The sequence below is a fragment of the Phyllopteryx taeniolatus genome, chromosome 19 (genome assembly GCF_024500385.1).
Source record: "Phyllopteryx taeniolatus isolate TA_2022b chromosome 19, UOR_Ptae_1.2, whole genome shotgun sequence".
Lineage (NCBI taxonomy): Eukaryota > Metazoa > Chordata > Actinopteri > Syngnathiformes > Syngnathidae > Phyllopteryx > Phyllopteryx taeniolatus.
In genome coordinates, this window is record NC_084520.1 from 15682492 (window position 1) to 15698891 (window position 16400).

Consider the following 16400-nt stretch of genomic DNA (forward strand, 5'->3'; position numbering starts at 1 on the left):
ATATTACCAAATCAAATGTTTCATTTAACTCACTGACACAACAATTATAAGGGTTTGATAAATATATATATTATCACAATAACGTATCCACAGTGACAACAGGACATTTTACATCACAATGACTGACAGTTTTACACACAAAAAAAAAAAAAAACACCATATTTTGAAATGAACCATAAATCCGGTCATCAGTCTGATGCTATATCAGCAACATGTGGAAGTAACTCCACTGGGTCTTGAAGATGAATCTGGAACGACACCTGCACGGCTGCCGACGATGCCACCGCCGCGTCATCGCCATCTGCACGCTGCAGGGTGGCGTCGCCCGTCGTCGCTGCGGGAAAGGGCAGCGGCGCGGCCTCGTGGCAAAGGGGAGTGCCCTGAAACTAACGCCGAAAAAGCTGAGAACTGTTGGGAGCGGGCCAGGCGTCGGCCACTGCCCTCATTGCGCGCTCTGTGGACCTTTTGTGCTCTGGCGCTGTGGCAATAGAAAAAGTGTCCATGCAGGTGTCAACACCGGCTAGTCACTGTCCACAACATAGCATCTGTGCTTTTGTCCTCCAGCTACGCATTTTCCTCTTCAACTCCATCCTCACCTATAGACAAAAGTCAAAAGTGTTATTGCTGCCGGTTATGTAAATTCATACAATTCTGTATTAAGGAATACAAGGGACGTACAGGATAATATTGCACCGGGTGTCAACAAAGTCTGGAAACAATGTATTATCAAAGCAATTGATGAGATATGTGAATCAAATTTGTCGTACGTACTCGGTAGTTATCAAAGTTTTTAATCATGTTGTATTTGGGCATTTCAGGTACCCTGTTGATGAAATAGGTTCTGTCAAATAAAGCACTAAAAAAACGGGTACTTCTCAAGAAAAGGCATGACTGAAAGAAAATCGGATACACAGTCTCAGCAAAAGTAATGTCTTTACTAATGTATTACTACCCAACTTAATGTGTTGAAAATAGCCGGAGAATGAATCTATTAATTCGCCAAAACATTGTAACTTTATGAGAAGTGGCATAAAAGTCTGCCTGTTTCCCTCACTCTGCAGGAGCTGTGCGGCATTATGTCTCCTCAAGATTGAAAGTCTGGATATTAATTTAGGTAATAAAGGAAGCGGTGCAGAAGAAAGCACTGAAGATGGGGATGTTTTTTAGCGTATTAAATTAGATTAGCAATTGAACATGATTTTGGGGTGGTGCTGACGTTGGCGTGCAATGGTATATAGTTCATTTTTATTTTTTTCAATTTCCTGAAAAGTAGTCATTTTGGAGCTGCAAGGATTCCGCCTGACAGCACCAATATTTAGGTCTCATTTCATATAATGCTACTAGTATGCATGGCTCTCTACATGTGAACAGAAAAAAGAAAAGAAATGACCATTGATGAAAAAAACCAACCTCTTTGTTTGCATAGCAGTAGAGAACCGCCACCAGGAAACCCTGCAAAGATGACTTTTTGTCACTATTTTGATTATATAAGAAGTCAAACGCAGCCATGGTGATCTTATTCAACCCACCTGAAATGAGTTGAGAAAAAGTGTGAAAAAAACTTTACAGTAGCGCAGAACCCCTGTGGTTTGCTCATCCGTTACAAAGATGAAAATGACTTCGTGGATGCCAAACAAGGGAATGAGTGTCAGCGTCGCCTTGGCGAGCCTAATTGCAAAAAAAAAATACAAATCAAACAGCGCCACAGTTCAGAGCAGCCGCAACATGCTATTCATTTTGACATCTTCTTCTTCGGTTTATGAAAATTGAATGTGTGATAACTTGCCGACGTTTGTAACCAGAGTAATCACTCTGGTTGTTGGCTCGCAGTTTGGATAGAATAACCTTCAGAATCTTCACGAAAATCAGAAAGTTGATCTGTAGTTGGGGCGCAAAAAAACATGAACTTTTTGCGTGACACGAGGGGGTCCAAAAATAACCAAATATCATACTTACAAGCGAAGCGAGAAGAATTGGGGAACGAATGATCCACCAGTAGTTCATGTTCTCATTGACAGCCCAACATCTGAGAATAAGGAGGCTATTATTACCACCCAGCCTCACGGGGATTATGGTTAGGGGAGCAGATACGTGAAAGAAAAAATCCAAAATGGTTCGTTGCCGAAACATTTTTGTTTTTTTTTCTCTATAACTTGAAATAGCGTTGATTTTAAAGACCCATAAATGTACTAAAATTCAATATAAAGTCAGGTATTGCAGATATTTTGGTGCCTTTTGGTGTCTGTATCTATTACAGTTCTTGAGATACAGCATCCGGCATAGCATCCTCTTAGACTCTGGAGAGCAAAAATAGGTTTATGAGCCATAACTTTGAAAATATTGATGTATTGCTATAGAAATGTAGTCAAGTTGAATATAAATATGGCTATTGCAGACATTTTGGGACCAAAATCATGTATTTAGTCATTATAGTTCTTGAGCTGCAGCCTGTACATAACATTGATGACAAACGTCTCCACAATCTCTAGGTCACAACTTAAAAAGGGGAAAAAAAATTCTTTGGCGTTAGTCATCTCAGAATTTTGCGTAGCCAGCGAAATTTTTGAAAAGAGTGGGAATTGAAGAGTATATGTACCAAATTTCATGCTTGTGTCTATTTGAACGATTATCCGCTCTGCTGTCCAGATCTCCTGCACTTTGACATAGTGGACACACTTACTCTTTGTTTTCTTTCAGTATCTTCATCACGACCCAGGGAATGACAAAGAGAAGTGGGGCTCCTAAAACAAAAACAACATGCTTTTGAAACTTGAGCCCGGCGGTCAAGACGATCAGAAGCGCTCACCTACATTTACAAACTAAATTCTAATATTTGTGCCATGAAATTGGATTAAATAATTCCCAAAGGTCGAGTCTATTCATTTCATCGTGTTTGTCTTGGCTGCACTGCTTCCAGTACAATTTTTTTATCCAATAGAATTTCAGCCTCAACGTGTTGCCGTGTCAATCTAATCTGCACAGGGCATTCAAAATCAGAAGTGCCAGCCTACGATACAGCACAGGTGTCAAACTCAAGGCCCGGGGGTCAGATCTGGCCCGCCACATCATTTTATGTGGCCCGCGAACGCATATCACGTCCGTCAACTTCCATGATACTTACTAAAATCTGTAACAAAACTTTCAATTGTCATTTAGTAAATAATAACCTTGAGATATTGAAAGTTTTTTTTTTTTTTTTTTGCAATCAAACACCTTTTATAGTAACATGAACAATAGTTGGGCAAATATGATCTAGTTATTCATCTAGTTACTAGTTACTCATCAATTTGTTGTGTACATCTAATAATATGATGAGGTGATTTAAGCATTTTTATGGTTTCGCAGTCATAACGGCAAGCTGAGGGAGACCGTAACTACAATGTGGCCCACGACAAAAATTAGCTTGACACCCCTGCCGTACAGTATTTGCAATGTAACTGTTTCTTTAACCAGATTTCAAAATTGTCCTCACAGGGCCAGAGCACTAGCCTTTGATGATGTCAGCATTTTGCTGTCCTCTGGTTGGTCAGCGCAAACGTTGTTACAGCCAACTTTGACTAGCAAAACACATCTGTAACAACATTATAACACATTTAATAACAAGAATCTCTGGTGAGTATGATTTATTTATTTATGTATTTTTTGTCATTAGGTAAATATTGATTCAGAACTGCTTCAGAGGGTTTTGCCTAGCAGATGGTTTCTACAATTGGGACGTCATCGGGGGTGGTTTTACGAGGTGGCTTAAGTTGAGTACGCCCCCGCTGTGGAAGACCCACTTACCAAACGCACGGATCCACCACCGAAACACGAAATAAGTGGCCTAACCGATGAATGCGGTCGATATATGTATATATATATTTTTTGCAACCTCCTTGATTCACAATGGAAGTTAATTTCATCGCGCAGTCTGACGGATTATATTCAAAGTAATCAGGCTCTAGAAAAAACGCCAACGGCACCGGCTTACCCCAGCCTAAACAGATGTATGACAAGTATTTGTTACTGTCGATGAACACTGAGGATATTAGCACAGAGTACAAATAAATGGCCTCTCCAAAGAACCAGTAGTGGTTGGCGAGCACACAGTACTGCATCAGAAGCTGTGCCATCCTGCAGCCAATAGCAGCCTGATGAAACAGAAAGCCACATATTACAGAACACCCAGTCTAAACTCATGCACACTCTTCATGTTCAACCGGGCCCACAATGTTAGGTATCAATTTATGAACTACATATTAAATCGTAATCGCTAAAAACATTTTTTACAATTTGGGCATTTTCATTGCTGTCAGAAGTGAAAGGGGTTCAAATTTGAACATACATACGTCTTAGTTGTTATGACGAGGCGACCAATGTCGAGAAGCGAAACCCACCTGATGGCTGAGCATATTGCTCACGTCCGTCGTTTTCATAATTTCACGTCCCCAATGGCGTTCCAGCATGGCGTCCTTAACAATGACAGATGCGGCTCGCAGGATGAAGGACAGGAAGAGATTGGCGTGGATGTAGTTCCGTGTGCAATGCAGTTTCCTTTCCAAGAAAAAATTCCAATATTATTTCACAAAGCCTATCATTTTTAAATTATTCTACTATTCTCCTTTTTTTTTTTTTTTTTACATTTTGGGCCTGTAAGTGGTTAACGACTATGACACTCTGCTGTTGAGGCTTTTAAGTATTAGTTTTTGATTATATTGCAACAAGACAAAGAAAGATGTACGATGAAAATGTCTTTGATGGTTTACCTAAAGCTCAGCAGAATGACAAGAGCAGTAACAAGAGAGAAGAGCGACAGGGAATAGCCCACGGTGTACAACGTCCTGAAGCTCAACATCATTTTTTGGATCCACATCTGAAAGACATGCACGCAAAATCCACACCAATCACGTGACATCTTTATGGGTCAATATCATCAATATACAGGAGAAATTACGTGCTATATCGTGAATTTCTTTTGAAACCAGTTGATACAGTATTTCCCGATAACAGGGTTGGACATGTTGAGCTTGACAATATCCAACTGTATGCATAATATGATGAGAGCCATAAATCAAAATATTTATTGTGTAACTATATCCATTTTTTTCGGTTGCCATTGAAGAAAGACAAATGCTGGTATTGGTGTCACTGAAAACAACTGAGGGTATCTTTGAGGGGCACTTGCCCCATAATGACAGGATGGACAGCAATTTCATTTTGAGGAAATCTATATTTTGATGTATGAAATTAAGGAAACGTATTTTAAGAGACTTATCGTTGCACTGGTATGTTTGCAAATGTTTGGCCACTGACAGTATAATAAGACCCCAGAGTTTCATTATTATGAGGACATCAAAGGCACTTTATAGCCATTAAAACTTTCAGAGTTTTAGCCAGCGCCCCCCCCCCCCATCAACTACACAATTGCAGCGTAGCATCAGGTGGTCCGCTCGGGATTTGAGACCCCAGGTCACTACTTCAGTGCTGCAAATGATATGTGACTGTCACTCAGTCACGGGCTCTTCGAATTGTCCTTGCCGTTCTCCACCAGCATGCAAAACAATACACCAAGAAACTAAATTGTAATTGTCCCTTCAGCAGGGGTCACGTTCTTCTCACCTATATGACTTACAATACAATTAATTCACCAATTATTTAATGAAATAAATAAAATTTTAAAAAATGCACATCTGTGTTTACCATTTTTTTTTATTGTATTATTAACAATAAATCAAATTTTGATCTACTTACAAATAAATCTGATGACATGGACATGGACATGGATGCCAAGAAAAATATTGAAACTCGTGCTTGAATATGATACCTTTCCAAAACAACCTGACTTAACGTCCCATGGAAATTTAACAAAAAATTACCAGAAACTAACCGGAAAGTTTTTACCCGTTTGCAACCGTAAAAGAAAGACTGATGACTCACAGCAAAACGTTCCCTAAACGGCCGCAGCGATGCTATTTCTTCCGTTTTGACGCTACAATAATGAAAATAATGACGCTGTATTGACTTTTGTTGAGTGAGAGCTACTGCAGCGGTATGTCGTATACGCACACTCTAGTATATGACTTACTGGGGCAATGACAGGACTTCAGCCTTTGTTGGCTTTTCATGCTCCTGTACGTACTCAATTTGCCATAAATACTGTAGTTCCATCATCCCCCCCCCCCGCCACTAACTGCAGCTCTGACATTATAGGAGCAGCAGGCACTCCAATTTCATTGCATCTGTCCATAAAATAACAATAATGCCTTTCTATTTCATATTCTATACTCAACTGCCTTGACATGACGTTTGCATTTCTTCAATATCCTTGATATCCAGCATAGGGTCCATAAGGTTATTTGTCCTCACCGATAAGACAGTAAAAGTAAGTACAAACAAAAGTAAAAACAATGTATTTTGGTGTGGTTTTTTTTCCAGGGGTCTGGAAAGGATTACTTGAATTTTGACATACAACTGTTTTGAGAAACAAGTGTGGTCACGGAACGGCTTAAACTCGTATCTCAAGACACCCCCCGATGAGGGTGTCATACCTCCTGAGATGTGACCTCTTTGTCCTCTTCACACTGGGACTTATCCCTCCACACGTGGCCGTCATCGTCACGCTCCCAAAGGCCGTCGGTGCCGCACTGCCGCTGCACCACGCCGTGTGACACTGGATGAAAAGAGGAGGAAGAAAAAAAAAACCCATTACTTTCAACCTGTAATGACGTCCAAGTGTGCCTCGTCTGACCCTATAAATAATGTTATTTAAGTCGTCTTTCTGCCAGCAAATATGGTTCCTGAGAAAGAAAATAATTAGTATCCCTTTCATTGGCTGCCTCGTTTAACAGTCTACGTCTCAGATAATTGCTCACCGTGTTCAGCAGGGCCAACTCGCCCATTAGGTGAAATAGGCAAACGCTCAGGGCACTGTGGCGTCGGGGGGGGTGCACACTGTAATAATATTACCTCTGTAAAACTATTAACTGTTCAAATGTTACTGTATCGAACTTGTAAAACAAATTTTGTTGGCCACTTTGTCTCAATTGTGTCAACAAATAATGAATAGAGAAGTACAAATGAGTCATCCATTGTTTTGCTTACCATATGCACAAACAATATTTCCGATTTCATACCGTGATCATACCAGGGCAGGTAGAAAGGACAGGAGATGTTGACGAGAGAACCAGCGGGAGTATCTGGCCAGCAGGCGTATCTATCAAACGTCCTGTTGCAAAACAAGCCATCTGGGAAGGCCACACAATAAGAAGGAACAGGTTCATTTGCGTTCCCTTCGAAGCGACATTTCACCGGCTCCGTACTTCGTGATCTTTCATTACGAGATAAGCCAAACGTCTCCATACCTTGAGGCGGTGGCTCGCTTTCAATCATCTTGAAACAGTCGTCCTTATACTGCAGCCACTTGTGATAGGTTTCCTCTAGCACTTTCCCGCTGGCCATGCCAATCTGTGATTTTCAAAAGTATTTTCATTTTTCACGTAATATTTAAAACCTTGGTATAGACCGGTGGGTCTCAACTGTTGTCACTCTGGGATCGGCATAAGTTGGCGAGCCACTTTTAGGGAAGTAAAACACAATCTTTAATTGAACTCAATTCAAGATATTGCATTGAAAAGTCAGATAAAGTTATGTTTTCATGAGGTGAAATTATGAATAGTCAAAATGCTGTTGATGATGAAGGTATCTCAACCGGGAGTGACAGATGTCTAACAATTCAGTTGCAGATAGTTGTAATTCACTAGCGGATGTTGTACGACTGAATTGTAGATATCTGCAATAAGAAACTCCAGACATACGGACGGCAAAAGTGACGTAATTTGTCCGAGGTGAAATCCTTCTATCGTTTCGATCGGTCACAATTACGTTACAGTTATAGTTGGAGTGTGTCAAGTGTCCGTTGAAAAGATGTGAAGTGGGGCAAAGTGCGAGGAAGCCGGTCGTCATTTACATTTCAACGTGGAATTAGTTTCAAAAATAGACCTGGTTAACAAGATCATTAAGGAGCTGGGCGATGGAGTGACTTTCATGTTGCAAAGATTAATGGCACAGATGGGTTTTGATTCCAGTTGAAAATCCTCTGTAAATTGGCTGATTGGAAGACAAGTTGCCCAAAATATGATCAGCAGTTAGTCAACTTCGAGCTTTCGTGCGGAGTACTAAAGCTGGCAAGTCAACTCGTCAACGAATCGGTTCCGCGCAAACGGGGGGAAACCAACTAACCATGGGTAGTTTGACAAGCAGCAGCCATATCGTGGCCATGATGTCCCTTGTTCTACCCATTGTGATTGATGTGTTCTTCGCCGCTGCACCCTGAAGGACAAAGCACACATTTGCATCATAGTTTTCAAGAGACTTCATGTGCCAGCAGTCCACATAACTACTACCGTAAGTGACCCAGCAAGCTGCAGTAATATTAGTCGGTTTTTTTTGTCTTTTCTTTTTGCAAAGTATAAAGAAAACATGCCAGTGATTATTGATATGTGGTCTGTCTACATGTGTTGCTGCACCATTTGTGATAGTGTATATATATATATATATCAACACACAAGCGCCCAGTTGCCTCAATTCTATCTTAGTGGATAGCCATGACCTGACTGACTGAAAATCTACACAGACATAAAGAAAAAAAGGTAACTCAATGTGTTTTCCATTGAAAAACAGCAAAAAGACATTTAAAACCAATGTACAGAAAATGAAAAGTCAGCTGAAAATGTACAGTGCAAGAGAAATCATTTAAGAAATGGAAAAGCTCTAAAATGGCACAATCTTAAGAAAGTGCCAATTGGTAGGTTTTATTGATAATTGGGACAGTCAGATAAAAATGACTCTGGCAATTATGCTATAAGACTAACAAAATGTTCCTCATAAACATGATACGGCATCCTTGCAATTTTGAATGATGGCGCCGTAGTTTGAGCTGCAAATGGAAAAATAATGACGTCGACTTAATAAATCGGCCTAACTTCAGAGACGACGGCAAGTCGAACCGATTTTGAGCTCGCGAATAATATGCGGACGTAAAAATAATTCCAGAACCTCTCGAACGCAAACGCACTCTCATAAAGCATTCACTGGCATACCTATAGACTATATACTGTATCTTGAGACATTCTCGTCAACACTGTGTTGCAATTATAAATTACATCTGCCTCATGTCCCTCGGAGACATTCCCCTTTTGTCCACATCCTTTGAAAGCAAATGCGCAAGAAACAATAAGAGTTGTTTTCAACCCAAGGCACCTTTTCACTTGTTAAGCCACTGCTGTAAATACATGACCAGAAGCTAAAAGCTCTCTCTTTTTAGTGTGCCGCAATTTATGGAAACATCACTGGCAACATTTGTAATTATTTAACCACCTCTACGCGAGGTATTCCTATGAATAAGGTCTACTGACGGAGCAGGACTGTGGTTTGGTCCCGGAAGCAGAAGGCCCTAAGGTCGAGCTAACAGTTTCTTCATTACATCCGCGTTTCTTTGTCTCCAAAAACAAAACAAAACAAAAAAATAAACAACACGATGTATGCGCCTCTGTGGACACTGAAGTCCGCATATCAGCGGTAAGTACAACACTAAAAGCATTTTGCGCTTTGTCCTTGCGTTCATCAGACTTCTTTACAAGATGAGTATTCTGTCTGCTTTTTGCTTTCGTCATGGGACTTGATATGATCTTCCGTGATAGGCAGAGGTCGGCGGGCCGTCACAATCATCTCTCGTGGGCATCGAGTGAGTGTTGGCATCAAAAAGGAAAGGATGCAGGGGGCTACTCTGCCGTGAAATGCTTCGGTACGATTCCAGTTTATTATCAGTCCTCCATAAATGTGGAACGCACAGAGGGCAAAAATTGCTTTTCAAGAGGTCGCCGTCACAAAAAAAATAAAACAAACATCAAACATAGTTTCGTACGAGCTCTTTGTTGTATGAAGTGGTTATTGAAATCCAAACATGTATGTAGTCTCTCCAAATTGTCCCCATTAATGGGCACAAACTCGTGCTGTTTGCTGTAAGAAGTAGGTACTCATTTGGTCAATATCTACATTTTAGAATATTCATTGAACAGTCAAAGCAAATAAGACAGATTGTAAATAATAATAGAGAAATTTGACAGTAAAAAAAAAAAAAATGCTTGTATCCATCTTTGCTAGTATCTATTTTTTTTTTCAAAGCTCACCATAGCTGTTTTATAGTAGTTGTTCTGTATGATTTTATGACACTTAGTCAAGGTAATCCACTTTAAATGCCCATTTCTTTCGGGGAACTTTACCTGGAAAAAAAGCTAGGCAGCAAACTGTTACTCCAAATTGAATTCATGCAGCTATTGCTTGAAACATGGATTTATTCTGTTACTTATTTCATACCTATACCTATTCATTTGAACAATTCTTTCTCCCTCTGCACCTGAATTGTGGAGTTGTGCCTTATTTCAATTCTGTATATATATTTTTTTAAAGACTTCTATAGATTATATGTTGAATATTTGTTCACCTTTTTAAGCTCTATTTGTACTATTCTGATATGTTATGATCATTTGATTGTGGAGACTAATGGAACGGTGCATTCCCTTGTGGATGGATAAAACACCTATCTGTCCAACTAATGCAATTCAATTCCACATTCTTCTTCATCCTTCGACCGAAACAGTTTTTCCGTGTAAAAAAAAAAAATAATAATAATAATAATAAAAAAAAAATTGAAAAAAAAAAAAAATGTTGAACAAAAATAAAGAGCAGACTTACAGGTAAATGGCGCGTGGAAAACTTGCCGTGTTGTGCTGTTGCCTGACACAAGGAAGCTGCATGCAGAGCTCGCTAATGACATTTTCTTTCTGTATCTAACGTCCCCCGTGGGAAGAGGCGAGCTTCCTCCCTTCCTTCGCGTGCTCCGGTGCCGAGGTGTCCTCACCTCCGCTCGCGTCGTGATTTGCGTCACACAAATACAAACGTCAACTCTGGATTCATATACAAATAATAGTTTCCATATATATATATATATATATTATTTTCGGACTTTCAGAAAGATAGTAGTAGTAGTAGACAGTGGCGGTCCTAGACCACTTTTAGGGAGGGGGGGGGGGGGGGGGCTGGGGGGGACAGTACATGTTCGAATCCAAGATTTTGTTTGTCCTTGCATTTGCATGCATTTCACAGTACAGTTTTTACTTGCCCTTCCAAAAAGATTTCAATTTTTCTTTTTCAACTGAGTTGTGCGGGTTTATATTGACCAATAGCATGAACAAGCAGTGTATCACTGCCTTTTTTTTTTTTTTTTTTTTTGCAGTGTTGAATCCATTTCCAAGGATTATCCACGAGATCGGTTCTGAATCAAAGTATGCTGCTAAACTCACAGCCACGATGACGCCAAGAGATTGGTCAGCCCTGCTGACTCTCGTCCTTCAATAACAATTTTATTGCCAGGCGTGCCGAGATTGATGACAGAGAGCAGTGAGCACAACCTCTCAGAGGCTGTTAGTGCACATATGTCTTCATGCCAGATTAGATTTTTCACTCTGTTTTGGGCTGTGCTTGCAAATAAACAATTTGAACAAGCTTCTCCTGCGTCCGTGCGTATCCTGATATAACGCTTGCTGGATACAGCGACAGTCGAGCGACTCGAAAAGGTCGCAACAGTGAAACAACAGGTGACTATTTGAACACACCTACCGTGCCCCTTGAGATAAACACAAGAAAATAACCTGTGGAGTGGGAACATTTATACCAACGATTTGCAGCTCTTTTCTGGGGTGGAAAAGAGCATGTGTGGCTTAGTCACTTAATGAAAACGCTCCCTGCCGTACACATTTCAGCAGGTTTTTAAAAAAGGCGGTGTCACATCGAGTGTCGATGCGCAAGGCGGCCGTTTGTCGGTAAACAACATGGAGAAAATAGAGGAAGTAATAATAAATGCGGTGCCCCAGTGTCCTGAGCTTTTGGACGAAGGAGAAATGACATGCATTCTACTGTATGTCTAAACTTGTGGGGAAAGCCAGCAGGCTACTTCCTGGTAGGGCGCTAAGCAACCACTTCCAAATATGGGCAAGCTAGTCCCGGGGCACCCTGAAAACCAACACCAGGAAAATCAAGTGCAGTGTGCGAAGGCCTTACAGTTTTTCCTCAGTCACTTTGGTACATTTCTCGAATCAGCTTTGACATTTGCAAAACAGTAAGTGCATTTCTCAGAAGAATTCACTGACAAGTCCTTGAGTCGCCTTGTGTTCGGATAAGACAGTCAAATTGCTTCGTCATAACAGGTACTGATGTGAACTTCAGCTAAGGTTTTGTTGACAATTGTTCTCAATTGTAAGTTACATCTTCGTGTTTGTACGTGGAACATTGAGATTGGATTGAAGAGCAGAACTCGGAGTTTTGGATGTCCCACGTGACTGTACGTCACTGAATCAATAGCACACGCACTCGACTTTTATTGCTAAAATGAATCAAATGTTGGCGTTAGACCAAATGCAGTTGAAGTGAACATTGTGTGAACGTGAACATTTCAGTTTGGAGTTATTATTGATTCATCCACTGGCTTAGCCTTCGGAGCTAATATGGTTCGCGCTTTGAAAATTGGACTTATCGTTTGTACATATAAAATATTTGGATCTCTGGAGTGCCTTTGACCTATATATTAGTTGACTCGGATAATTATTCAGTCCAACCCGGATGATCTCTCAGGGCACAGCCTTTGGGAATCACTTGCTCGCAGACACCACTCTTAACAAACCATTCATTTATTAATGAAAAATGAAACATCTGTATAAGATACACACAATGGACACAATCAGCAGCACTTTTAAGGGCACTAAAATGCAGGATGGCTGCAGGCAGTATGGATTATGTATGGATATTCACAGTTCACACATTGCCATTTTTTTTTGTCGAAGCTATCCGCAGCTAATCACTGAAAAATGCACACTTTTTTGTGCTCTTTCTAAAACGCCAACACCGTCGAAATAGGAAAGCAATAATTTGTGTCGAGGAGGTATGCTCAACTGATCCATCTCGACTCAGATGTCAGGGAGGGGCTAAGATTAGCCTGGGTTGTTAGCAGAAGTTACAGAGTCTTCGCTGCATGTGCATGTGCACTTCAATTGCATTGCTGCATTTCCTTTTAAATCAAACTGAGTGCAAGCAATTTATTTTTAGTGGAGTTATGAAATGAGTTTGAAACAATTAGGTTTTGTCATCATCTTAATTCGTTATAAATACTTTTTTAGATGATTCTATGCTTCAAACTTTAATTTTTAAGGGTAATTTTCTAAGAACAGTTTGAAATGAGAAGTTTTGAATTTTTACGATCGAGACCAGTGATTCTCGAAGCGTTACGCAGGCTCCCTCTAGTGGTATGCCAAAGAATCACTGAATTAAATGATCAAACAGTGCATAATGTATATGTATTATTTTTTTTTTTTAATCCATGACAGTACATTTATGTACAGTTCAGTTGTATTTAACTTGACAATAAATTTGCAATTCCTATTGTGAAACAGTTTGTTCTCAAACATATATTGACATTAAAAAAAACAAAAACTCATGTGCAATATATTTTTATTGAATCATTAAGTACGGTGTTAATGTTCAAACTGTGTATAATTTTGTAGTTAAGGTACTTTAAGAGCCAAGTATTTTTCAAGGTAGTGGTTTAAACTATTAATTTATGGAAATTCAAAACATTTGGGGGGACGTCAATTACTGACTTTGTTTTTTTTTTTTTTTTTTTTTGCTATTTGTGGCAGGGGATTACTAGATGGGGGGGGGGCAAGCACTCAAGTTAAGTCAGGATGAAGATTTTGAAGTTCTGTCCGGCGCTCACGGGGAGAGTCGCTGGTAAACCCAACCCCCCTCGCCACGCCGCTGATGCTCTCCCAGCTCGGCGTCGGCGGCCATTTTGGTGAAGACGATGCGGTCGTGTAGCCTGTTGGTCTGACCCTGCCAGAACTCTATCAGATGGGGCTTCACCACATAGCCCCCCCTAGCGGACGACAGGAGAACACACAGAAGAGGACAGGACAAAGGGAAAGGGTCAAATTAAATCAGGGCAATGAAATGTAACTAGAGAATGCAATTTCTGCAGAAGGAGGAGGTAGACATGTCAAATATCTCTTCATTTAGTGATTTTATTGTGAAAATACTCACCAGTAGTCTGGAAAGGGCACTTGTGTGTCCTTGTACTTCTCCTCTAGCTCCGCGTTCTTCCCCCTCAGGAACTAAAAAGACGTCGTGAACAAAGTGAACTTTTCAAAGAGTTTGGCGCTGGGAGGCTGTGGTTGTTCTTACGTCTCTGTCGGGAACCGGCGTGCTCTGCCGGCTCACCACCGCCCCGATCTGGCTGCTTTTTGGCCGCGAGTGGAAGTAATCGCGAGAGCTCTGGTAGGGGATGCGCTCCACCTCGCCCTCGATGCGGATCTACAAAAGCCAGAAACCAGTGAAGACCACGAGAGAGAGAAGCAAACGTGGATGTTGTCTCACCTGTCTGTTCAAAGGTTCCCAGTAGAAGACGAGACAAGCGTGAGGGTTGCTCTCCTGTGGGTGGACGACAGCGTGACCGTTGACGTTGGGGGACGCAAAAGGTGGGAGGTCAAACAGCGAGCGCGACTCACCAGCTCCGTTCCCTTGCGGCTCTCGTAGTTGGTGAAGAATCGGAAGCCGTAGTCGCTGTAACCTTTGAGCAGGACCATGCGGGCCGACGGCCGGCCGTCTCTGACGCACAGTGAGTGCGAGGAAGTAACCGAGTAAAAATACCGTGTCAGTGTACTCAAGTAGATTTTCAACATGCATGCACTTTGCCTGACTAGATCTATATATATATGTCCTGTTTTGTTGGCATCCTTTGAATGAATTGCACATGCGCAGAAAAGACGGAAGAGCCCACTTCATGAGAAGTGAAGCGGCAAATGTCAAAACAAGCAAGATAGAGTCAGCATTTTGACGTGTATTTAAGCGCATGGATTAAGACTAATACAAAAAAATTTGCTTAATAGTAAATCCGCCCCTGTTAACAGCCATTTAGTTGACTTCGTATTCAGTAACATTTATTATTGTGTTAAAAGGTCAAAAGGTGAGTTTAATGACTCCAACCGTTTGTGTAAAGTGCCCATATTTGTTTGCCAATGTCAGCTTTTGCCGACGTATTATTTAGGCTAATACGCTATCTGACGAAGGTGGTTTGTGTAGAATAATTTAGCTGACGAATACAGTCGTTATGTAACTTCATGATTGTGTGTTCTTTAACTGGAGCACACACACTGCCCTCTGTACCTTGCCACTGTAAACGATAACTCCTGGAGATATCGTAGAACCCATTTTTGGGAGTGCTTTGCGGCCATCTTGTGCCATTAAAGGGCAATTGCTAAAGAAGGGAAGAAGGAAAAGCTTGCGTATGATGTAGGATTTGGCCGGTGCTCACTTGGTTGCCGTGGCGATGCACATGGCGTTGGCCTCGCCAACCTGATGGCACTTGGTGGCTTCGTCGAACCAGCTTCCAAACTGCTCGATTGGGTCCAGAGAAGTCAGCTGGTCCTCCTCGAAACACTAAAGTCAACACAGTCGCGAGTGACATTCATTCGTCATCGTCATCAGAGTGTGCACGTATGTACTAAACACACTCCATATCACAAGTGAGCACTGGTGACACAGCGAGCTCATGCCATTCTGTGCTGACACTGCAGCTCTGCTTACCTGGTGGGTTTGATATTGTGAGTCAAAGTGGTGCTTCGCTCAGGAATTTAGGCCAGCCTAGCTGCCAAGTCATTAACTAAGAGAACTTCAGGGTGAGGGCAGTTATTGTTATTATGTTAATTAGCCACACTGTTACGTCACAGTGCAGGATGGCTTGCTACACTTTCAGAAATAGATAACTATTTGGTTATTGAATCTCACATTTGGTGGGTGAACAGGCACTCCTGAGACCACTTCCGCACAACAATTCAAAAGTCAATTTCACGTGCATTCAGGCATTGCGTGAGATATTGTAATCTATCGATGGCATCAGCTTTCCTGCAACGCTCACCTCCTCGTCTCCTTTGTACTTCTTCCTCATGTCACTGAGATCCATGCTGGAGCTGTCACGCGTCGACTCTCCGCCGAGAAAGTGTGCAAAGACGCTTCGTTCGCACGAAGTCGGAGGCAAAAGAGAAGCGCGATTTGCACTCAATAATAATACAATCGGTCGCAATGACAGCGTCCGCCTCATACCTGTCGCCAATATGACGTAACTGCGTGTCTCCTTTTACGGAAAAACATCACGCAAGTTTTGTAACCGATGTTAATATATAACTCATATTTCCCCCCCCCCCCCCCCTTCCTAATAGCCGATGGTCTCTTACTCAACTGAAGGCTTATGATGACATGAAGCGAATAGAAAACTATTAAATGTGGTTACGTTCACGAAAGAACGTGCTGAGCCATGC

At 41.3% G+C, this 16400-nt stretch overlaps 2 protein-coding genes across 2 annotated transcripts; both read right to left on the reverse strand.

Annotated features, from left to right (window-relative positions):
* Window positions 1-94: 94 nt before the first annotated feature.
* Window positions 95-10871, reverse strand: LOC133469038 (glucagon receptor-like). The gene is made up of 14 exons (XM_061755586.1): window positions 10732-10871; window positions 8218-8307; window positions 7341-7443; window positions 7113-7223; window positions 6528-6649; window positions 4746-4852; window positions 4377-4533; window positions 3971-4130; window positions 2681-2741; window positions 1957-2026; window positions 1787-1878; window positions 1530-1668; window positions 1411-1452; window positions 95-596 (listed from the first exon to the last, which is right to left on the reverse strand). The coding sequence occupies exons 2-14, from the start codon at window positions 8275-8277 to the stop codon at window positions 525-527; spliced, it is 1296 nt and encodes a 431-aa protein (XP_061611570.1). The 5' UTR covers window positions 8278-8307; window positions 10732-10871; the 3' UTR covers window positions 95-524.
* A 1833-nt stretch (window positions 10872-12704) lies between these two features.
* On the reverse strand, window positions 12705-16381 carry pnpo (pyridoxamine 5'-phosphate oxidase). The gene is made up of 7 exons (XM_061756766.1): window positions 16001-16381; window positions 15398-15522; window positions 14592-14691; window positions 14461-14514; window positions 14269-14397; window positions 14128-14198; window positions 12705-13963 (listed from the first exon to the last, which is right to left on the reverse strand). The coding sequence occupies exons 1-7, from the start codon at window positions 16181-16183 to the stop codon at window positions 13801-13803; spliced, it is 825 nt and encodes a 274-aa protein (XP_061612750.1). The 5' UTR covers window positions 16184-16381; the 3' UTR covers window positions 12705-13800.
* Window positions 16382-16400: the final 19 nt, after the last annotated feature.

Bases quoted from the DNA above. Each gene is read 5' to 3' on its own strand.
- LOC133469038 (XM_061755586.1), bottom strand. From the start codon at position 8,277: ATGGGTAGAACAAGGGACATCATGGCCACGATATGGCTGCTGCTTGTC. The intron at 4,534-4,745 runs GTAAACCATCAA...TTTCTTGGAAAG, and splicing joins GTCATTCTGCTGAGCTTTAG to GAAACTGCATTGCACACGGA. The intron at 4,131-4,376 runs GTGGGTTTCGCT...CTGTTTCATCAG, and splicing joins GCAATATGCTCAGCCATCAG to GCTGCTATTGGCTGCAGGAT.
- pnpo (XM_061756766.1), bottom strand. From the start codon at position 16,183: ATGAGGCGGACGCTGTCATTGCGACCGATTGTATTATTATTGAGTGCA. The intron at 14,515-14,591 runs GTGAGTCGCGCT...GTCCACCCACAG, and splicing joins GCCGCAAGGGAACGGAGCTG to GAGAGCAACCCTCACGCTTG. The intron at 14,199-14,268 runs GTAAGAACAACC...ACGTCTTTTTAG, and splicing joins CGCCGGTTCCCGACAGAGAC to TTCCTGAGGGGGAAGAACGC.